Source organism: Rhincodon typus, chromosome 16 (genome assembly GCF_021869965.1).
Source record: "Rhincodon typus isolate 14 chromosome 16, sRhiTyp1.1, whole genome shotgun sequence".
NCBI lineage: Eukaryota > Metazoa > Chordata > Chondrichthyes > Orectolobiformes > Rhincodontidae > Rhincodon > Rhincodon typus.
In genome coordinates, this window is record NC_063347.1 from 14,004,054 (window position 1) to 14,028,400 (window position 24,347).

At 39.1% G+C, this 24,347-nt stretch overlaps 1 protein-coding gene across 1 annotated transcript in view; it reads right to left on the minus strand.

The window, feature by feature from the left end:
* celsr3 (cadherin, EGF LAG seven-pass G-type receptor 3) overlaps window positions 1–24,347 on the minus strand; it is a 232,178-nt gene that overhangs the window by 100,759 nt on the left and 107,072 nt on the right. Inside the window, exons 10-12 of the mRNA XM_048606305.1 lie at window positions 8,971–9,156; window positions 6,272–6,382; window positions 4,873–5,041 (exon numbers count right to left, since the gene is read on the minus strand). Coding sequence (XP_048462262.1) covers window positions 4,873–5,041; window positions 6,272–6,382; window positions 8,971–9,156 — 466 coding nt within the window. The remainder of the gene's footprint in view (window positions 1–4,872; window positions 5,042–6,271; window positions 6,383–8,970; window positions 9,157–24,347) is intronic.

Below are 24,347 nucleotides of genomic sequence, written 5' to 3' on the forward strand. Positions count from 1 at the left end.
TAACTCTGACCTGGTTCCTTTATTTTATATTTCTGAACAGTTGTCTATATGCTTCTGGTGCCAATTTGTAGGCACTCAAAATAGTATGTTTTATATATTCCCTAGGCACCTCTTCTGACAGAGCTACAAACACCTAACTAGCCCTCCCTACCAACTTGGTTTTGATTTCTGACTTTGTCCATCCCAGTCCAACACTGTCACCTCCATAATTTCGTCTGAATTAACATTACGCACATAGCCTCTGGCCAATTCATCTGTTTCGACAGTTTCTCAAAGGAAATGAAAAAGGTTTCTACATCTTTTTCATTGAATTTTGGTAATGCTTAATGTATTTGTTTATATCCCTATCAGGCCTTTGTTCATCACTCTCCTCCTGACTAAGCCTACCTTCTACCTTCATCTCCATCCTTTTAAATTGACTTTCCTATCTAATTGTCAACTTATGAAGTTCAAACTCTCTCTCTTTTCCTTTTTTCTCAGCAAAGAACCTTCTTTCCCTTGCTTTATCTTCTAACATTGCTCTTATTTCCCTTTCTTTCTCTTTGTCCTCTAACTCCTACCTTTTAAGTTCACTTCCCAACTCCGATTTAATTTTTTCTAACTCCACTGCACTTGACGGTTTCTCTAAATGCCTGACTAACTCCGTTACAATTTCAGCTTTCTTCTTAACCCTAGTTAAACCCAATTCTGGCCTGTCTGCTAATTCTAAAAGTGTCTCCACTGTCTGTCTTTCTAAACTTTTCTTCACAAATTTGAGAAGCATCTTCGACCCCCAAAACCTCTTTAGCAATGTTAAGAGCCATATCCCCACTTTTGATTTAACCAACAAGCAACTGAAATTAAACAGATTTTCAACTTCTTACTTAATTTTATTTAAAGATCCAGGACACTAATCCCCAAATGTGTTCAAATCTCCTGAGGCCTTTTGTATCCCAAATCTGTCCTAATCCATTCAGATCCATTAAAATCCGGTCAGATCCATTCAAATCCATTCAGATCCTGGACACAATCTGTCCCAACCTGTCTAATCCCAGACCTGATCTGTCCAGATCCTGGACCCAAGCCCTCAATCTGTTTTAAAGCAGAGGTTGACCCCCTCCACCCCACTCTGATAACTAAAACCAAAACACCCAGACAGGCCCGCCTCGCCCTATAATCTGTTAAAAGACCCTCAATCTAGTATAAAGGAGTGGTTAAATAAAATAAACTCTTGACACTCTCTTTATAATCACCAAGTAACAATTTATTTATCTAATTCTATCTGTGAGCAAACTAACTAAAATATTAACAAACCGAATACCCCTTCCAACTACTAACTATTCCCAAATAAAACAAGATTATAATGGTATGCTGTTCCTATAAATACAAGTCCCACTTATATGAAATAAAATAAAAATAAAATAGAATTTAGTCTCTCGAAATTACAGCCAGGTTGTGTCTTCCAGAATGCTCTGTGCCTTCTCTGTTGAATGTGCTGTCAGGAATGCCTTCTCTGTGAATTCTGCAGTCAGGAGCACCTTCACTGTCGAATTCTTTTGTCAGGAACATTAACTAATTTGTGCCACAGGTACCATTAATTTAGATGAAGCTTACTCTAATGCTTAGAGAATTGAGAGAGCCAGTGATTCTTTATTTTAGAGCTAAGAGTTGTTTTCTTGGCAGATGGCAGTTGGCTCTCTCCAGATTTTCCAAATGCCCTCATCTTCTATATCCTTGATGACATATCAACTTCTGACAACAGGATTGGTCGTATGTTGTCAAAACCGTCAGATTTAAATTTAATTGTTTTGTTTGATATCTAAGGGCCTGGTTTAAATTAATTGACTAAAATTCAAAAACCTGTTGTCTTGGTAAAAATGCTGCGTTGCTTGCTAACAGTATAGCCTTTTGATACAACTGTTTCAATTCAGGTGCTCTGTGCACCTGCAAACCCCCAGACACTGTTTTTGAATGTCTAAGTATTGAAAAAGCGCATCATTTTTTAAAAGGGACCAACACACTGCTTTCTCCATAGCATTTCATAAACACCAACATTTTTCCAACACCAACATTGTAACAAACACCAACATTGCAACAAACACCAAATTCTAACATCCTGCCTTCCAATCCACAAGTATTCTACCCAACTTTGCAACAAGTGCCTGTGGAGGATGCCTGCCTTGGAATATTTTTAAAGCAGTGGTAAATAGATTCTTAATAAGTAAAAGAGTGTAGGTTATTTGGAAAAGGCAGGAAAGTGGAGTAACCAGATCAGCCATGAGCTTACCGAATGGTGGAGCAAGTTTTAGAGACCTGAATGGCCTACTCCTGTTTCTAATTCATACACGAGTATATACACATGTATTGAACATACAACGTCTATAACTCAAGTACTACATTTGAGTGCCAGTCAAGAAACCTATGTTCTCAAGTATCACTCATGCCACACAAATGGTAGACAATGACCCATCTCTAACAAGAATACAACTATCACTTTGACATTCGATGGCATTATCACCGTTGAATTCTCTACCATCAACAACCTCAGCATTATCATTGCCCAGAATTGAACTGGACCAGCCATACAAAATATAACAGCTGTAATAAACTAAATAACACACTTTAGGTAGCTGCTACAAGAGCAGGTCAGAGGCTAAGAATTATGCATCCCAGTGCCAGTGTACCATCGATAAGGCACAAGTCAGGAATGTGATGGAATTCTTGGTACGTGCCAGGATTGCCAGGTTCCAACAAAACGGAAGAAGCTCAATATCATCCAGGACAAATCAACCACTTGATTGGCATCCCATCCACCACTTTCAACATACATTTCATTTACCAAAGATACACAGTAGCAGCAGTATAAATCGTCTACAAGATGAACTGCAGTAACTTACCAAGCTCCTTCGACTGCACCTTCTAAACTCCAAACGTTTACCACGTTGAGGGACAAGGGCAGTGCATGAATGGGGACACCACCAACTGCAACTTTCCCTCCAAGTCACACACAACTCTGACATAGAACTATATCATTGTTCTTTCACTGTCACTGAGCCAAAATCTTGGAACTTCCTCACTAACAGCACTCTGCATGTCCAAATTAACAAAAAAGGCACATTTAGGATTGATTTAAGGAAGTTCAGAGTGATCACTACATGTAATGAGCTCTGGATAGAGTAGCAAGGGTGAATACCCTAGAATGATTTAACACCAGATTAGATGCTGTATAGTGCAAGTTTCTGGATGAATGTACTATAATAGATTTCTTCTCATAGAGTTAGAAGTCTACAGCACATAAAAAGCCCACTGAGTCTGTGCTGGTCGAAAACAAACACCTAACAATTCTAATTCCATTCTCCAGCACTTGACCCATAGCCCTGCATGCCTTGGCATCGCAAGCGGAATCTAAATACTTAAACATCATGAGGGTTTCTGCTTCTACCACGTTTACAGATAGTGAGCTCCAACAATGAGTGAAAAACAATGCTCTCATCGCCTCTAAACCTCATGTCCTTATCTTAAATGTTTGCCCCAGTCATTGATTCTTCCACCAAAGGTACAAGTTTCTTCCACTCTACCCTGTCTATGCCTATCATAATTTTATACATTTCAATCATGACCCTGTGCAGTCTCCCCTGCTCCAAGGAAAACAACCCGAGTTGATCCAATCTTTCTTCATAACTAAAACTCTTTAGCCCCAGCAACCTCCTGGTAAATCTCCTCTGCACCCTCCCCAGTGCAATCCCATTTCTCCTATAATGTGGATTCCACAACTACACACAATACTCTAGCTGTGGCCTAACCAACGTTACGTACAGTTCCAGCATAACCTCCCTGCTCAAATTTTATGCCTCGGCTTATAAAGGCAACTATCCCATATGCTTTCTTAATCATTTTGTCTACCTATCCTGCTACCTTAAGGGACTGGAGGTCATGCACACCATGGTCCCTCTGATCCTCAGTGCTACCCAGGATCCCACTGTTCATCATATGTTCCCTTGCCTTGTGTATCCTGCTCAAGTGGGTCATCTCACACTTATCCAGATTGAATGCTATTTGCCACAATCTATATATCCTCCTGTATTCTAAGGCTATCCTCTCACTATATTACCACCCCATCAACTTTATTATCATCTGCAAATTTATTGATCAACCTTCCTACATTCAAGTCTAAATTGCTCACGTATACCACAAAATGCAATGGCCCCAACACTGATCCCTGTGGAACCCCACAGGACACAGGCTTCCAGTCTCAAAAACACCCCTTAACCATCACCCTCTGCTTCTTGTCACTTGGTCAATTTTGTACCCAATTTGCCAACTTTCCTTAGATTCCATGGGGCTTTACGTTAGTTATCATCCTTCCATGCGGGAACTTTTGGAAAGTCTTGCTGAAATCCAAGTAGATTATCTCGAACATAATGCCCTCATCTGCACACCTGGTTAAATTTTCGAAAAATTCAATCAAGTTGGTCAGACATTGCTTCCCCTCAACAAAACCATGCTGATTATTTTTGATTAATCCCTGCCTCTTTAACTGCAGATTAATTCTGTCCCTCAGAATTGCTTCCAATAGTTTCCCCACTACCAAGGTTAGACTGTCTCTCCTGCAGTTTCCTGGTTTAGCACTTGCTCCCTTCTTGAATAACGGTATGATATTGGCTATCCTCTGGTCCTCTGGCAACTCTCCCGCGACCAGGGAGGAATTGATATTTCTCACCAACACACCTACTATTTCTGTAGAAAACTTGTGATCTGTGAAACTAACTTGTAAACTGGTCCTTTTAAATAAAGCTTTTAATATAAATAAATATTGCAATGACAATGGAGATAAAAAGATGATTTTCCCATCAGCAAAAGGCACAGAATTACCTTTAGCTTTGCCAACAATACCTGGCTCACAGATACAAGAGTAACTCTGCCATTCATCGCTGCAGTCGCTGTTAGGTGGGCACGAGGTGGAGTCACATGGATCAGGGACAGTGCAGCCTAATTCTACGTTCATAGTCCGACTTGGTTTTGGCATTGCAATTCCAATAGAGGTCTCACCAAGACGTACACCCTGAGGGTCAGGAAGAAAACAGCAGTCAGTAGATTGATTTCTTCTGTACCTACATTAGCTTTATAAACTCTCACTCCAAGCTAAACAAAAACAAAATAGATCTATGGTTGTCTGCACCATTTATTTGCAGATCATATAATTCTAGATCAACATACCTGGATAGAAATGGAACAAGCACAAGGGGATACATATATATGCACAGGAATTAAGTGAACCAAAGGTTACCAGAAGATATCTTACAGACTACTGAAGACAGGAATAAAACAGAATCTTAGAAATCTACAAGGGCTAACATTCAGAGTGTTTTCTTCTGCTCATAAGGATGACTTTAGTCACAAGCAATGGATGTCACGGACTAGGGATGGCAGAAGGGGAAGTTGGGTTAACAGGTGGAAAAAGAAAAGTCAACCAGCTGTTATCATGATCACTTAAATGTACATGCATGTAGGGAAGTTTGATGATGGCTGGGTTTAGCAACATTGACTACAAACATCTTAATCACCATAGTGGATGATGAGTGAAAAGTGCCATCTATGATAGGTACAGAAGAGGCATGCGAACCTTTGGAAACCATACTTTCCAATATATCAATGTATCAGGAGAGGAGGGAATAATTTTTCTCTAGTAGGAATAATGTATAGATTCAATTCATCATAATACATACAAAATGTATATACATGTAGAAGATACAGCAAAAAGCTGCAAGATTGCTCAAACCTGTGCACAAATAATTTTGCCATGATTACAGGTTATAAAATCCTATATGAAAACTCCCTCTTGTACACATGATTATTGATTGTGATGAGCAGAGTTGGTTGAATTCTCTCCTAATTTCTCTGGTGAAGGATACTAAATAAACAGTAACTGCAAATGGGGTTAGCTAGTGTGAACACTTCTGATCTGATTTTCACATACAGTATGAGAAAGTGCCCTGCACATCAAGCAGTCTCCATCAGTTTAGGTTCTGTCTTGTGTGCTTCCAAGAGTCATTGCTTGATCTAGTGCAGCTCATTATTGGATGAAGAAATTAACTTACCATAGCACAGAAAGCTGAACAAACTCTGAAATCAATATAATGCACACCTCTCAACATGAACAATAAGCAACAGAGCATGCATATCGGACGCCAGTAACTACTGCATCCGTCAGACTTCTCAACTGAATTAAAATCTGTACGAATGGTCACAACTCACAAACAGATCTGCCTGTAACAAGCAGCAATTCCTGTACCTGGATACAGCCATCCAATCCATTCTGCACCTCACCAGCTCTGAGAATACCACCAACTTGAAGATGCTTCAACTTCAGCCCATGTAACTCATTGCCAACGACAACTGTATCCTAGCAACATGAAAATATTAATTAAAACCACAATCGTTGCACCACCAGTTCAAAACACTTTATTGGAGACCATCTTGTAACATGGCCACGACAGCTGACTTGATATGGCCAAGTTAATTGTTGCTGCTGGGTTTTCAGTTGGCTTCTTGGAGTAAATTTGCAGAATAAAGAGTGGATTAAATATCAGGAATTAACAAAAATTGATTCAATGTAAGAAAGGCTGTTTAGCTTACATGCAGTTTAGTGCTTTTTGCATTGCACCTCTTTTTCCATAGTTGAGGTTCCACAAATAAGGCTCAGCTGTAACCTAGGAGATACACTGCTAATGAGATGACAAAAAGCTTAAAAGATAAACTGTTTCTCAAAGAATGATTGGCGGATGAAGGGTCACATGTTATTGTGGTTGATTATGTTAATTTTATCATATATTGCTTAAATACAATGGGGATTTACTTACAATAAAATTGCATTTTTTTTATACTGAGGGAGAAGAAAACAGGCATGGGAAAAACTTACACACAACTTGAATTTGGACAAAAATGGACTTAGGCAATCTGGTTGTATCATTAGAAAATTCAATCATTTACCTTTCAACTTTGGAGTTATTTAAAGATCAAATTCCTTACGTATTAAATGAGCACTTTGCATCTGTCTTCACAATAGAAGCAGAAGATGTGAAGGTTATACTAAAAGGTCATAGATCAAATGTATTAGAAACGTATTAGAAATTTGAGGTTGTTGACCTGTTCGGCAAGCAAGTCACAACCTCACCCACAACCCAAGCTATAACTCTTTGCTAAAACTTTAAAGTATTAGAAGTTTAGCATGACTGCAAGTTGGTAGGTCACCTGTCCTGACTGGATACAGGAACACTGCTGGAGACTGGAAGGTTGTTAATGTGAAAGGGGAGAGAAATAAATTAGGAAACCACAGTGAACAACAGTGAATGGGAGAATTATTGGAAATCACTATCAAGGGTAAAACAACATTTTGTATAGAAAGGCATAGGCTAAAGCAAGGAGAGCAAACTTGAATCTGTTGATGGCAAATTTGAGGCCTTCCTTTATTTTTGACTAATTTGATCAAATTCTTTGATAAAGTTACAGAGAAGCTTGATCAACGTTGTGTAGTAGATCTTGCACATTTTTTTTCTGAAATGGAGAAATTGTTACACAGAAAGTTAAAGAGGTGATGGACGCAAATGGAAGTAAATGGGGCGGCACGGTGGCTCAGTGGTTAGCACTCACAGAGCCAGGGACCCAGTTGTGATTCCAGCCTCGGGCAACTGTCTGTGTGGAGTTTGCACGTTTTCCCCGTGTCTGTGTGGGTTTCCTCCGGGTGCTCTGGTTTCCTCCCACAGTCCAAAGATGCGCAGGTTAGGTGGATTGGCCATGTTAAATTGCCCACAGAGCCCAGGGATGTTTAAGTTAGGTGGGTTAGACAAGGGAAATGCAGGAGTATTAGGTCTGGGTTGGGTGCTCTTCGGAGGGGCGGTGTGGACTTGTTGGGCTGAATGGCCTGTTTCCACACTGTGGGGATTCTATGAATTCTCTTCTCTTCTAAATGGAAGATGGCAATATGGTTAAAAAGTTGTAACAAAAAACAAAAGGTTGTGATCGGTGATGCTGCCTGGCCTGCTGTGTTCCTCCAGCTCCATACTGTGTTATCTCTGACTCCAGCATCTGTAGTTCTTGCTATCTCAGGTTGTGATCAGTGTTTTCTATTTTGTTTGCGAGGTCTATGGCAGTGGTATTTCCCAAAAAGCAGTTCTGGGTTCATTACTCCGCAATTTTTATAAACCACCTTGAGTTATAAACTACCTCGGGGTACAGAGCAGCAATACAGACTTTGCAAATTATAGAAATGGATGTGTGTTAAAGCTGTAGATAGTGATAACAGTTATAGGGTTCAGGATTACATACATACGATGATGAAATGGACAGATCATGGCAAATGAAATTCAGTGCAGAGTGCATTTTTGGAGAACTAATACAAAAACACAGTTGTCTTCTTAGACAATCCCTCAAGTGAGGATGACATTTTTTCTCACTCCTGAGGTGACAGTCAAAATGTTGGATCCCCACACCTTGTCACAGATGGTATTTGAAGAAAGACAGTATAAGTGAAACAAGTCTGGGAGGTGCAAGTGAGCAAAGAAACCTTGGTGCCAGATACACAGATGCTTAAAGTTTATAACGTTATTAAAAGGCATTTGGTTGCTTGGGTATTGACGCAGAAAAATGCAAAATGTCACTTGCGGTTATTCAGTGTTACCCGAACATCTATCGAGGGGCATTTAGGACACTGTGGTACGGTTGAGTGAGGAGGTATACATCTGTAATGTTTTATTGTGTAGATAAATCTAAAGAGTAAAAATTGGTTCTAATTTCCTTTTTCACTAACTGGATATGAAAAACATAACAAATAACATGGTGGCTCAGTGATTAGCACTACTGCCTCATACAGCATAACTGTTCATTCAAAGAACCAGCACATAAAAGATGGGCCAAGTGAACTCCTTATGAACTCTAAGTTTCTAAGTGACTTTCCTACATGCTCCAATGCATCTACAAAGAAATCAATCTGACCTGATAAAGTCCAAAATCAATAGTGATCGTTGCTATGTATCGAATATCACGCCCATTCCTCACATCTCGTAGCTCTAGTTGAAGATCATGCCACTTCCCATCATTCAATGGCATTCGATTCAGCAGCAACCTTATCGTTCGACTGGTCCCTCGATTGACAGCAAACGATAGATGTCCTGAGTTCAACTGAAAACAATTCAAAAGCACACTTTAGAAAAATAAAAAAATAGGGAGTAGTTTAGCATCAGCGATCATGAAACAAATTGAAAAAAAAAGCAAATCTGTCTGGAAATTAGCCAGATGCCCTTGTCACCTCACTCGAATTTGCTATCAACTGAAGTAAAAGGTAGAAGCTCGACAATGAGAGCCATCTTGTCATTTCTCAACAACCTTAACTGCTGACAGCCTGGCCAGGAATAGCAAGTGTTACAGAGGAAAATAAAGAAGAGTAAACTTTGTAAGCCTTTAAACATTGCATGAAATAGAACCAAATCATGAATGGGGTCAAAAAGGGTCCTATTCTTCAAGATACTTTTACCCTCTGATAGTACAATGAGCAATAAGCTTATATGTTCATTGTGATTCATATGTGGTACTGATTATGACACCATCCCTCTGAAGCTTTGTTTCATATATAAACAAGTTGTCTGCCATCAGGCTCTCCCTAGGATCAAATTTTGTAATGTTTCAGTTCAATTAAAATGAAAATAACCATAGTCAATAATAAAGTTATTCAAATATCTGAAAGTGACGATGAATTGGTTCTGAATTATAAAAACTAAAAGAAAATTTCAAAGTAAAATAATTTCTGATTAAATAAATGCACCCTAAAAAACTGTGCAGAGGGACCTGGGTGTCCTTGTGCATGAATCACAGAAGGTTGGTTTGCAGGTGCCACAGTAGTTAAGAAGGCAAATGGAATTTTGCCCTTCATTGCTAGAGAGATTGAGTTTAAAAGCAGGGAGGTTATGTTGCAACTGTATAGGGAGCTGGTGAGGCCACACCTGGAGTACTGTGTTCAGTATTGGTCTCCTTACTTGGGAAAGGGTGTCCTGGCACTGGAGAGCATGCAAAGGAGATTCACTAGGTTATTCCAGAGTTGAGAGGGTTGGCTTATGAGGAGAGACTGGGTACACTGGGATTATGTCATTGGAACTTAGAAGAATGATGGAGGATCTTACAAAAACATAAAATTATTAATGGAATAGATAAGGTAGAAGCAGGGAGGTTGTTTCCACTGGCAGGTGAAACTAGAACAACAAGGCATAGCCTCAAAATTAGGGGGAGCAGATTTAGGACTGAAATGAGGAGGAACTTCTTCACCCAAAGGGTTGTGAATCTGTGGTATTCCCTGCCCAGTGAAGTAGTTGAGGCCTCCCCATTGAATGTTTTTAAAGCTAAGATAACTTTTTGAACAGTAAAGGAATTAGGGGTTATGGTGAGGGGTGGGGGGTGGGGGGTAAGTGAAACTCAGGCCACGAATAGATTAGCCACAATCTTATTGAATGGTGGAGCGGGCTTGAATGGTCAAATGGCTGACTCCCGTTCCTGGTTCTTTTGTTCTTATGTTCTAACATTTCCTCTGCCTATCTCATGCTAAAACTGTAAAGACTGACGTAATTACCTAACAGACTGATCACACTGTCAGCAGTTAAACTCATTCATTAATCGGGAGCTGATATTAATTGAATAATTTTCAACCTCAATTATAAATGTGAAGTTCTACATAGTGACTGATTCCAAGGAAAACAAGTTGATATTGAAGTTGAGAAGTATGAGCCACTCCCATCTTACATGTAATTTGTAATATCTCAACTAATCCCAATAAATGACATAGAATACTTCTGATACCTCATCCTCAATTTGCAACCAATAAAGTACTCAAAGTAATGGAAAGGCTACTTAGCCATAAGGTCATTTTGACCAAAATGGTATTTTAAGCAGTTATACAATTGATAATAAGACCATTTTGCTGGAAGATGATGAACTGCAAGATGTCGGGAGATTCATATATCGATACCGAAAGTGACATTATGGTGAGAGATTGTGCAATATTAAAAAAAAATTGTCTCTACTTTTAAGCATCAAATAAAGTTGAGTTTATTTTACAGCGATTCAATGAATGTGAACATATTTAGACCTTACAGTTTAAAACACAATTACAACCCAAATTTAATTTACATCCAAACTCAAACTGGAAGAAATCCACCTATTCACAGCAATTTACTACAATTTTGCTTAAGTAACTGATAATTTTGAAATTTTCCTGAGTGGAAAAAAAATCAAAATACATATAAACCTTAGCTAATATCAATAAAAATAATTTGTTTTTAGTGGAACCACATTTCTGACAGTGAAGCCATTAATAGTTCACACAGAAAAGTAGAACCGTACGAAGAATCATACACTTGAATAGACAGCGAGGAAGGAAAAATAAATACTGTAGTCAGACTGAAGCCTCCTTTGGCATCTGTCAAGATCAAATTTGAGTCAGCTTATTGCATCTAACACTGCAGCTGTAGATCACAAGCTTCAAGATACAGAAAGCCAAAGACAGAAAAATAAATGAAATGAAAAAGCATTAGAAAGATATACAGAGATTATTTATTCTGGCTCCATTCGATGAAATTGGCTAGAGAAAAAAGACAGATGGAGGCCGTCAAACAGAGGCAGTCTAAGATGATAGGCTAACAGGGAAACAAATGTAGACCATGGCCAAATGAGGCTGCTTATTCCAATCTACTGGAGATGGATACAATATACAAAGGAAGAGTGCAAGAGCAAGTTAGCATATCATTGATCCTGTGTGTGTTGACTGCATGTGAATTGTCCCTTAGTTTACTACTTCAAGAGAATATTACCTATTTTTTAAGTTCTTCAATATCAGCAACCTCCACTTGCTGATTGATTTTATGTGATTAGCACATTGCATTCTGGCCAAATTCATTCGGGTTTATTTTTGTTTTAAGATATTGTTAGGATCAGCATTGATGACAGGATATTGCCCACAGGATCCTCCCATAACAAAACAATACATAACTGAAGACTTGCTCAGGAAACATCAATCTGTGTGGATCTAACTCGATGAAGTTGTCCACAAAATTCTGAGTGGAAGTGAAATAGGAATTAAGTTCTTCAAGATGCCTCAATGAAGAAAGATAGAATATCAATAAGGCAATTAACCTGTCTTTGTTCTTCATTCATTGCATCACTACTTGACAGGCTTCGTGAAATAAAGGTCTTCTGTGGCTACTAAATTCATGATTTGTTTGAGATGAGATCTCAAGTTTCTTCAAAGTGCATGAAATACTCCTTACTGAGCTGAAAGGTTTGCCATTCCATGGTTGATCAAGCCACTCAACGAGATAAGTTTTGATTTAAGTCAGCTTTCCTGGAGCCTTAGAATCAGATTAATATTAAAATGTCACAGCTGTTTGCTAGAGTTTAAAAAAAAACTACCCAGCTGAGGAGATTCAGACTGAAATATTTATTGGTGTTAGAAATGGAATTCCAAAATCATTTTTGGGTTGAAACCTTTTTTTGAGGGCTAAGGATTACATTATTGTCAAATTGTACTGAAAACAGCTAAGTGGCAGGCAGTGGCAGAAATGTACTCAATGCACAGAGTACTGGGCCTGATTTCTAAATAGGAATTAAAGGATAGAGTAGGAAGGTTAGTTTCTTCACCTATTTTAATGCAGCTAAATGAGGAAATTATCTCAAGAAAACTAAAAAATGAAAGCATACAAAAGCCACAATTACTCCCATCTGAATGTATATGCAGCTCTATTTTGAGTGAAGAAATCTCAGGTACTAGTTTGAATCTGAGCTCCCTGTGGAAAATTACTGCAATTTTTCAATGTGGTTTTAGAGTTAGAATTTGTGGAAGAAATCATTTCAGAACCAGAATTTTTGGAATAGGTCTATAAGAGAATAATAAGAATAAGAGAAATACGTTAGGACTGTGTATGTTAATCTCTGACAACTGAAATAGATGATCCCTCCCATGGAGGGATAAAATCAGCATGCTATGCTCAATGACACTGTCAAAGAATTATGGCTCCTTCTGCTTCTCAAATCTTTTGCAGAGCATGGGAGTCAAACTGTATATTAATTCCTTACATCAGAAATGGAGATGTTGTAGATAATGGCTCAATGTTCAGCACCATTTGTGATTCCTTAGATGTGAAATAGTTGATATCCATGTTCAACAAGACCTGGACAACATCCAGACTTGAGCTCTCAAGTGGCAAATAACATTCATGTCACATGTGTGCCAGCAAATAAACATCTCCAGCAAGAGGCTATCTCTCCTCAACATTCAATGACATTACTATCACTGAATCCCCACACCATCTCCATCCTGGAAGTTACCAATGACCAGAAACTGAATCAGTATATAAACATTGTTGCTACACAAGCAGATCAGAGGCTTGGAATAGTTGTGTTTTCTATCTCATTTTAAGTGCTGAGATACGTGTCCCATCCTACGGTTTTTGCAACATTCACCTTCAGCAGCAAAAGAGATTTCATTGCAATAGGATTATTGCAGTCTTTAGCTGTTATTGAGTGGCATGTAGGACTACTGCTCAGTCATTGGCAATGGATGGCTCATGTTCTTCAGCTGACACTATTTTGACCTTAGCCCAAATGCAGATAAAAGAGCAGAAATCCAGAATTGGGGTGAGTGACCGTAATTACAGCAAGGCAGCTTTGAATGAGTATGGCATCAAGGAGCCCGAGCAAAACTGAGGTAAATGGGAATCAGGGAAACCCTCTGCAGGTTGGAGTTGTACCTAGCACAAAGGAAGATGACTGTGTAAAAGCAAGGAACTCTGGATGCTGGACATCTGAAATAGAAACAGACAGTGGGAGAGAAACTCACCAGGTCTGGCAGCATCCATGGAGACAGAAACAGAATTAAAATTTCAAGTCCATTATGACACTCCTTCATAAATTTGGGTCGTTGACAGTCAGTAATCTCAGCCACAGGTCATAATTTTTGGAGTTCTTCAGGGTAATGTCTTGGGCGCAACCATTTGCAGCTACTTCATCGATGACTTTCCCTTTATTATAAGGCCAGGAGTGGGAATGTAGGCTGATGACTGCACAATGCTCAGCACCATTTGTGACTCCTCAGAAGCTGAAACAGTCCATGTCCATAGGTAGCAAAATTAATGCTTGGCCAGATAATGACCATCTCCAACCATCAGCCCTTGATGTTCAATTGTATCACCATCACTGAATTTCCCATTATCAACATCCTAGTGGTTAACATTGACCAGAAACAGACTGGATCAGAAAAAAAAGATAATATGCAGGTCAGAGACTGGGAATTCCATGGTGAGCAACCTATCTTTTGCGACCCAAGTATGCCTGTTCATTATCAATAAGGCACAGGTTAGATGTGTGATGGAGCACTCTCCACTTGCATGGATGACTCCAGCCCAACAACACTCAAGGTGATTGACACTATACAAGGCAAAGCATTTCATTTGATTTGCACCTCCCCCACTACTTTACCAAGGATGCACAGTGGCAAGATGCGAGTGCACTGTGACCTCTTCCATCTAGAAGGACAAGGGCAGCAGATGCATAGGAACACCATCACCTTCAAGTTTCCTTGAAGCAACACAACATCCTGACTTGGAACAATACTGCTAGTTCTTTACTGTCACAGGGTCATAATTCTGGAAATTCCTTTGTTACAGCACTGTGGTTGCCCCAACATCCTAAGGACACCAGCAGTTCAAAAAGGCATCTCATACTACCTTCTCTAGGGCAATGATGGATGGGTACAAAGTGTTGGTCTATCCAGCAACATCCACATCTCATCAAGTACTACAAAGAAGGCCATTTTTTTTGGCCTTTTACTGTTCAAAGTATGACACCTTATCTTCCAATAGGCAATTTGCAGCATTCTGAGTTTACTGACTTTAATAGCATCAGATGTTAACCAGAGCTTCTACTCTGCTTGTTTTTCATGTTCTTATTTGAGAACTGCTTTAACCTCAACTGTCTCATTTATGTACATTTTGGGGACATTTCAAATTTCTTTAGCTGGCTTCTTCCAATCATATTATGTTAATATCTCTTCATTCATTTAATCATTTCCTATTTTCCCTTTAAAAACTTGATTATTCTACTCTTTTGTGTGTGCACCAATTTCAAACTTCTTTTCGTTACACTTCTTTATAAATGTTATTCACCTGTAATTTTATTCAGTCTAATGAAGGGCAATGAAGTTGAAACTTAATTTTGCTGTTCTGTCCATCAATAATGACTAAAATGCTGGCTATTTTCAACATTATGTTTTTGATTTTTTTTGCTTCTTTTTAAACGTCGAAGCAAAAGGTTTCCCCTCATCTATAAATTTATTCCATAGAAAGGCTTTTGATCTTTAAAACAGTTATCTTTTGGTGCAGCCTGATAGACCAAGATAAACTAAACAGTTCACCAGGTCATGGTTGGAAGAATGGCAACAAAGCCTTTTCTGAGATCTGACGGAAGTGGTGAATGCCCAGGAGGCTATTTTTAGATTGAAAGAGTGTATAAATCTAATCTGTTTCAAAAATTTTGAAACTACATCAATAGTCATTAATTAGAAGGTTCAAGAAATGCTGAAAAGATCTCTGTGAGCGGATACTAAGAAATAGTCCTTATAATCCTTTTGAAATACTTTAAGCTGAAGAAGAAGAAACAAAATGACTGAAGCACACAACCCAAATAAAGGAACAGTTGAAAACGTAAAGGCACGAACAGATCATTTCTTAAATTTATAATGAATGAATGAATGGATGATGCTGGCAGGGGATGCAATGGGCAACATCATTTCACCAAAAGTATCTTAAAAGTGTGCTGTCCCCAGTAGTCAATCCACAGATATAACACAGGGCACCACGTTATTTCTAGTCCTGGTTACTGGGATGACAAAATATCACACATTAGTAGTTTTTCTCAGGATTTCAGTTATCAGGCCAAATTTCTGCCATGTGGTCCAGTGTATAAAGCTCTGTGACAGGAACAATGACTTCAAACTACAATCCTGATGTCCAAAGGGCTGGGGACTTTACAAACAAAAACATTTTTTTTATAACTTGTAAGACTGAAGGACACAAATAGTAAATAAGCAGAAAAATAAATAATAAGCCTGGGTTTAAGTCTTACCTGCTCCAGAGATGTGTCATAACATTTCTGGCTAGGTTTTTTGGAAAATATCTGGAACATTAAATAATCAACAAAAGTGAAATATGTCCCTTGAATTTAAAGGGTATTTTATAAATATAATTTCTAACTTTCAAACAAAATGTGCACACAATAATCTGGTGAGGCTCTTTATAAAAAGTGTTATTGCACATTTTTTAGACTTTAGGTCAGATACCTCAGACTGAAATATCTCAGAGAAATGCATGAAAACCTGTGAACGATGCAACATCCAGATCACGACTGGATACCACCATTGTATTTCTGGTTACACAATCATGTAATGGGACATTAGACAAATACAGGCCTTATATATGGGAGTTGCCAGCACCATTGCACATTGTTTGAATATCTAAGGAATACCTGTAACACAGACTCACAGTGCGACTTGCTCCTGCATCTCTTAGCATTTTACTTCTTTACTTACTCCTCCTGGTACAAAGTAAACCTTAGCCACAGAGGTAAATTCTTCAATTAGATCTGGTACTTTCTTATCATCCAACCCCTGATCAGGCTGTACATTCTTTTGCAGCTCTTTAGCTTCCACTGGCATCTCCTTTACCACTTTAATAAACCCCATTGGCTTATCTTGTTTTGCCACATCCACCTTCACTGAGGAAGGATCTGAGGAAGGGTCACCGGACCCAAAACGTTAACTCTGTTTTTTCCTTCACTAATGCTGCCAGAACACTGAGCTTTTCCAGCAACTTAGTTATGTTCCTGATTGACAGCATCCACAGTTCTTTCGGTTTCCATTTTCCCAGTGCTTTTCTTAAACCACCAACACCGTGACTTCATGTGTCCTACTTTATTACAGTAAAAACGGTGGAGTGTTTTTACTTCTCTTCGCGCCTCATGGATTTCCTTTTACCCCATGGTAAACTTTCTTTATTATCTATCTTCAATGAGATCTCCTTTTCCTTTACTACCTGAGGATTTCTTTACTCCCTCAATTTCTATCCCTCAGATCGAAACTGATGCTGGAAGACAAACTTTGATTTATGAACTAATTCGTAATCATCTGCCATTTCTGCTGCTAGTTTTGCTGTTTTAACTCTCTGCTCTTACTACCTCAGGAAGTGAATTTTTGAACTCCTCCAAAATAACAGTCTCTTTACGAGCGTCATATGCCTGATCTATTTTCAATGCCCTTATCCACCTATCAAAGTTACTTTGTTTGATCCTTCCAAACTCTATGTACGTTTGATCAGGTTCCCTCCTCAGATTCCTAAAATATTGTCTATAGGTTTCTGGCACTAATTCGTATGCACTTAAGATGGCTTTTTTCACCTCTTCATAATCCACAGAAACCTCTTATGATAGTGATGCAAATACCTCATAAGCTCTACTTACCAATTTCGTTTGAATCAACAATACCCACATGGCCACCAGCCATTTCATTTGTTTAGCCACTTTCTCAAATGAAATGAAAAAGTCTTCCGCATCCTTCTTATAAAACTTTGGTAATGCGTGTACATATTTAATCAGATCCCCAACCGGCTTTTGGCTATGATGGGTTTGCTCTTCATCACTGTTCCCATCACAACTCCTACTTTCAACCTTCACTATTTTAAGTTGACTTTCCTCTCTCATTGCCAACTTCTTAAGTTCAAAACCTCTCTCTTTCTCCCTGTCTTCTGCTAGGGCCTTCCTTTCTTTTTCTTTTTCCTTCGCTTTTATTCGTAATGCATTTCTTTTTAATATTCAAGCTGTTTCATTCACAATTAAATTTTAACCATTTCCAGTTATTTTGTTTGCATTCCTGGTAATTGTAAATGTAGAGTTATTGCTGCAATTATCTCCCCTTTCCTCACAGACACAGGTAACTCCAACTTCAATTTGTTTGCTAATTCCGAAAGCTTTGCCTTACTCACTTTCTGTAAAACACCCGAAGCGACTTCCACCCCCAGGAAATTCGGTGACTGAAAGAGCCACTACTATACAAGGCATATCCTGTTTAAACCATCCGAATGCAAAACCCAAGAAAAAAACACCAACTCTCATCACTCACTGCAGTTGAGTCCAATGATCCTAAACCCCTCCTGGAATTAGAGATGTTGATCTTGACCGGTGCCCCTAATTTGCTATGGACCAGACCAAACCCCCTTCAAATATATCACTGGAGACAGCCTAGACCCTAACGTTTTCTTATTTGAAGGCAAGTATAAATTGCTGTGTTCCAGATGTAATTTGATTGGCTTCACTACTTGGCTTTAAGCAAAACAACTTTATTCTTACTCTACAGATAAAATACAAACAAAAGAAGCAAGAATCGGTCTAACTTTAACTCTTTTGAAAAATTTAACAGAATAACAGATTATTTAGCTACTGAACAGCAACTAGTAACATCCCATAAACACACCCTTGGCAACAGCAAAGTCAATAAAACAGATTGTCTCATATGCAATTCCGGCAGCAGAGAGAGAACTCCAGCTTTTGCTGTGGCCAAGACAGATGTGACGGTTTCCACAGCCAACTTCAAAACCCCAACAACAACCAAAAGCTAAATTAAAACCCTGGTTCTGTGAGAGCCTGACTCTACTCATTCATGCTGCTTCCGTTGTTTCAACATTTTAAAACAAAACCTAAGCCTCACAAGCTGTTTATTTTATTGGCTTGGAACAGACCACCTCTGTCTCAAACTCTTCACAACAAAAAAAGGACAAAACACACTTCTTAAAGCCATAGTATTGTCACATATCTTTCAGATGGGAGGCTGTCCACTTATTCAGATGAATGCAAAAGATCTCAATACATTATTTAAAAAAAGGGGTTCCCTTGGTATCCTACCCAAATTCCTCACTTAACTATACTTCCCCCCCACCCAAAAAAAAGGCTGTTGTCTAATTTGCTACCTGTACACAGCCTTGCTCTATGTAAACAGCTGCATACTACATATTATGCAATCACAACTGATTAATAGCAGGTAAAAAAAAGGTAAAAATGACATAATCTGACTCACCCAAGATGAATAACTGATTTATCCTGATTTTAAAAAAAAACATAGCTCTCTTATTCTTCTGGCTTAGTAACCCAACCGAAAAAAATATCACTGTATGAACTGAACATAAAGAAAAAAAAAGTGGCGGCAATGAACAAAACATTAAAAAAAATTCTAAAGTTTTAGAAATTTGTCTTCTTCTGCTTCTGCCCTTCAATTGATAGTTTCTGAGACATGTTCTTCTCAAGCTTAGCTTGAATTATTCATTAGGGATGGAGGACTATACTGGAGAGTATTATAGCTATAGTCTAAGTAGGCTTGATTGTAGCTGAGTCAGAAGGCTGAGGAGGAGAGAATGCAAAATGAGACACTCAAAATTGATCTGCAACAGGCCAAGAGTGTACCAGCTGTACTCAACAAGTACTGTCCAGGGATTAATTTACATTCTTGATCACATCCCTGGCAAAGCTGAAGGAACTGGCTTTGGTTAACAGTGACCACCCTGCAGTCAACATGGTAATGAGTATTCAGTTTCCATGTGACTGGTAGCTTTCAGATCTTCAGAGAAAATCACAGGGTGAGCTGCTATTAAGTCCACATAACTATAAAATAAATAAGTAATGTACCATTTGACAAGGATCAATTTTGGCACAAAGCAGCTTTTGCAATTCCAAAGGTAATTGGCTTCTACCAACTTATGTACATGTAACTATCAGGGCATTACTGGATATTCCATGACATATGAAAGGACCTTTTCCTCTTTAATATGCAGAGGTGTATGACCATCTCACAAAGATACATATTGAGTGTACTTTCCAAGGACAAGCCACAATGATTACACTGCAGTAATTCATGTTACAGAGCTCTTCAGGAGAGGAAGGTTCCAAGAATGAGCATTGGGAGATGCAGTTTGTATGACTTATTATCCCTCCAATCAAGCCTAGCATTGCTAAGTGGTAACACACAAACGAATGTTTAAATGTGGGGGATGATCACGTAAGCTTCTGGCATTCTAAAAAAATCTTTAGTTCGGTACCTTGTTGCATACTCTGAACATGTTATCAAATTGACAATGACGTAAATGCAATGCAGGATTCACAGCAAGAAAGTTATAAACATGAGGCACTTATTATAGAACAGTACAGCACAGGAATAGACTCTTCGACCCATGATATCTGTGCCAACCATGTTATCACTCTAAACTAATCTCATCTGTCTGCACATGATCTGCATCCCTCTAATCCCCACCTGTTCCTCTGTCTGTCGAAGTGCCTCTTAAATGTTGTTACCATACCTGCTTCTACCACTTTCCTGGCAGCATGTTCTAGGCACCTGCCACCCCCTGCATTGACAACTTGCCTTGCACATCTCCTTTAAAAACTCCTCTGCTCACTTTAAATCTATGCCCCATGGTATTTGACATTTTGACCCTGGGAAGAAGAATTTCATCTTATGGGAGTCCATCTTAACCATGCCTCTCAATTTTATATACTTCTGTCAGGTCATCCCTCGGCCTTAGACTCTCCAGCAAAAACAGTCAACCTCTCCTTATAGCTGATACACTCTAATCCAGGCAACATCCTTATAAACCTCTTTTGCACACTCTCCAAAGCATCCACATTCCTGTAGTGTGGCAACCAGAACTGCACACAACACTCCAAATGTGGCACGCCCTGACTGGTGAAGGCAAGCATGTCCTACACCTTCTTTACCAACTTATCCACTTGTGTTGCCACTTTCAGGGAGCTACGGGCTTGCAAACCAACATCTCTGCGTATATCAATATTCTTAAAATCCCACCATTTACTATATACTTTCCTCTTGCATTTGACCTCCCAAATGCATTACCTCACACTCGTCCAGATTAAATTCCATCTACCATTTCTCTGCCCAACCTTTCCAACTGATCTACGTCCTGCTATATCCTTTGACAACCTTCCTCACTATCCACAACTCCACCAATGTTCATGTCATCTGCAACCTTATTAATCAGGCCACTTATATTTTCATCCAAATCATTTATATATATTACAAACCACAAAGATCCCAGCACTGATCTTTGCAGAACCACCACTGGTCACTGACCTACAGTCAGAAAAACACCCCTCTACAACTACTCTGTCTTCCAAGACCAAACCAATTTTGTGTCCAACTTACCGGGGATCCCATGTGACTTAATTTTCTGGATGAGACTACCATAAGGGATGTTATCAAATGATTTGATAAAGTCCCTGTAAATAAATTTCATTTCCCTACTCTCATTAATCATTGTCATCACTTCCTCAAAAAACTCAACCAAATTTGTGAGACAAGACCTCTTCTGCACAAAGCCACGCTGACTCTCCCTAACAACTTTATTCCTTTCAAATGTGAACAAATCCTGTCTCTAAGAATCTTCTCCAATAATTTCTCTACCACTGATTTAAGGCTCACCAGCATACAATTTCCTGGACTTCCCTGTTGCCCTTCGTAAACAAGGAAAAACACTGGTTGTTCTCCAGTCTTCTAGGATCTCGTCTGTGGCAAAAGAAAATACAAAGATTCCTATCACACCCAGCAGCAATCTCCTCCCTTGCCTCCCTCAGGATCCTGTGATAGATCCCATCAGGCCCTGGGGACTTATCTACCTTAATATTTTTCCAAGACACCCAACACCACTTCCACCTTAATATCGATATGCTCCAGAATATCGACACAACCCCTCCCTAATCTTACTGTCATCAATACCATTCTCCCTGTTGTATACTGATGTAAAGTACTCATTAAAGGACCTCACCCACTTCCTCCGGCTCCATGCATAAATTCTTTCCTTTGTTCAAGAGTAGACCCACACTTTCCTTAGCTACTTTTTTGCTCCTAATATACGTACAAAATGCCTTGGGATTCCCTCTTAATCCTTCTTGCCAAAGACGTTTCACATACCCCTTTTGCCCTTCTAATTGTTTAGGTTTTTCCTGCTTCCTTTATATTCCTCAAGAGCCTTGTCAGATTTCAGTTTCTTAGATCTGACATGTTCCTTTTTCGACTAATCTTTCAAAATCTCTCGTCATACAGGGTTCCCAAATCTTGCCCTCCTTATCTTTCATCTCACAGGTATGTGCTGGTTCTGAACTTCAATCAAATGGCCTTTAAAAGACTCTCACACGTCAGATAACCATTATCAATGACCATTGATGTCACTGGAGAAACAGAACAAGGATATATTGCATTTGACCTCCCGAGGAATGTGAAGAGCTTGATGCCTAAAAATACTGAGAGCAGTTAACTCATGACTTCTTCCTTTCAGTTGTGGCACTGGGCCATTTCACATGTGTTGATTGCTTATTACTGTGCTGCACTTCAACAATAACTTGGTGAGAACACCTGAAATATTTCCTGATGCTTAGAAAAAAAACAAAGGAAGCACAATGTTTTCATTAATGGCAGCATTTATTTAACTAATATATTTCACTGTACAGATTCCTACCTGTGTCTTGCAGGTTTAATGGCATGTGAGTGCAAATGTCAAATGTGAAGAGCTGCATGCATGTGCAAACAATTTCTTTACTTGGAAACTGATATCATTGATTGAATGGGCAAGATGGATTCCTTGAGGTCCAAGCGTTTCTCCTCAAAGCCACGGAACCTGATCTATTTTGACATTCAGGGATTGCCTCTATTTCCTCCTGGGCAGTCAGATGCCCTAGTCCAGGCTGGTCAACAGCAATGCATTAGCATCCATACCAAAAGCTCCCCAAGATGGTGCTGTTCCTACATGCAAGTGGCAGAGTTGTGTTATACTACACTTGTGCTGGGCTTGGCACCCATAACATTCCCACCTCCATCCACCACCATCATCAGACCTAATGAGCAAACACTGTGCAATGTTTTCCTCCATAGGATAAGAGGACCAGCCCTTTTTGATAGTACATTTCCTGCAGCACACAGTGCACAAGTCCCTTTTAATTCATAATTGCAGTCTGGCCATTACAAGATGTGCAAATTGTGGTTATAGTCTAGTTGCCTGAGGCAATTAAACACATCATAATGATCATTACTTGGTGCACATCAAGATAAATAAAATGGCATCAACACCATTATTCATATAGTTTAAAATCTGTTCAGATCATCCCAATTTTGCTGCACAGAAAAAAAAATAGCTGTACCAAACATACGGTTCAGCATGCTTTACTCAAAGGGTTCTTTTGAAAAGCCAGGTTTCTGACGTATGATTAGGAAAGGTCCAGAGTGGCTGAGCCTCAACAAAGCGATAAGAAGTCACTCTGAAGATTACCATTGTTACAGCCTTCAGTTAATCACGTTGGCTATTTCGAGCAAACCTTGCTTCATCTCCCTATTCTGTGAGACACAATGATGCTAAAATATACAGGAGTGTAGTGCTCCTTTTTGTTCTTATATTATTATTATTCTTGAGAGATCCCAATTACTGGAGACTTCATCTGTAAAGACAGCACTTGGGACATTAGACAATGTTTTCTGTAATGCCTGGCTTTTGCATTTACATACCTTTACAGCACTTTCATGTAGAATTACATGATTAATAACCTCACTAAGCAGATAGCCTAGTTCAGCACAGTTTTCTACCAAATTCCTCACCCTCTGGTGTTATTTCTGTCCCCAGCATTTGAAGCCAACCCAGCCTAGAAAATGCAAAATGTTTGCCTTTAACAAATGCTGGTCCACAAAGACCTGGCAAGTGGAAAACAGATGTAACCCAATTGCATGCCCATTTCACTTCCATTGTCCAAGTGACATCAAGTGAGCACACTGCTCACATCAGCTTACCACCAAGAAGATTAAATTAAAATGACCCCAATAGTGTTCAAACTGTATGGATGAACCAGCATACTGAATCCCACATTCTGCCTTCCTGTACCAAATTATAAATGTTGTACAGCAAACGTTGTTTTAACCAGAAACTTATCAGCTGGCACTCTCGATAAACTGCGAAAAATTATATACCTGAAATACTGGACATTTACTGTATTATCACGATTTCCATGATGTCTGAGTAGTCAGTTGAGGGTGCAAGTGAGAAGGCATTCTGCCAGTAAGTTTTATTTAAGTTATTATTTAAGTGATTTATGCTGTAAATAAAGTACAACAGTGATGTGTATATCCCCTGCTTTACTTTCTACCATTTAGTGTGTGTTATTACATTGATTACATGGACCTCTTGATCAACTGGAATACTTGATCAACCGGCACACTCCTGATCCCATAGGTGCCGGTT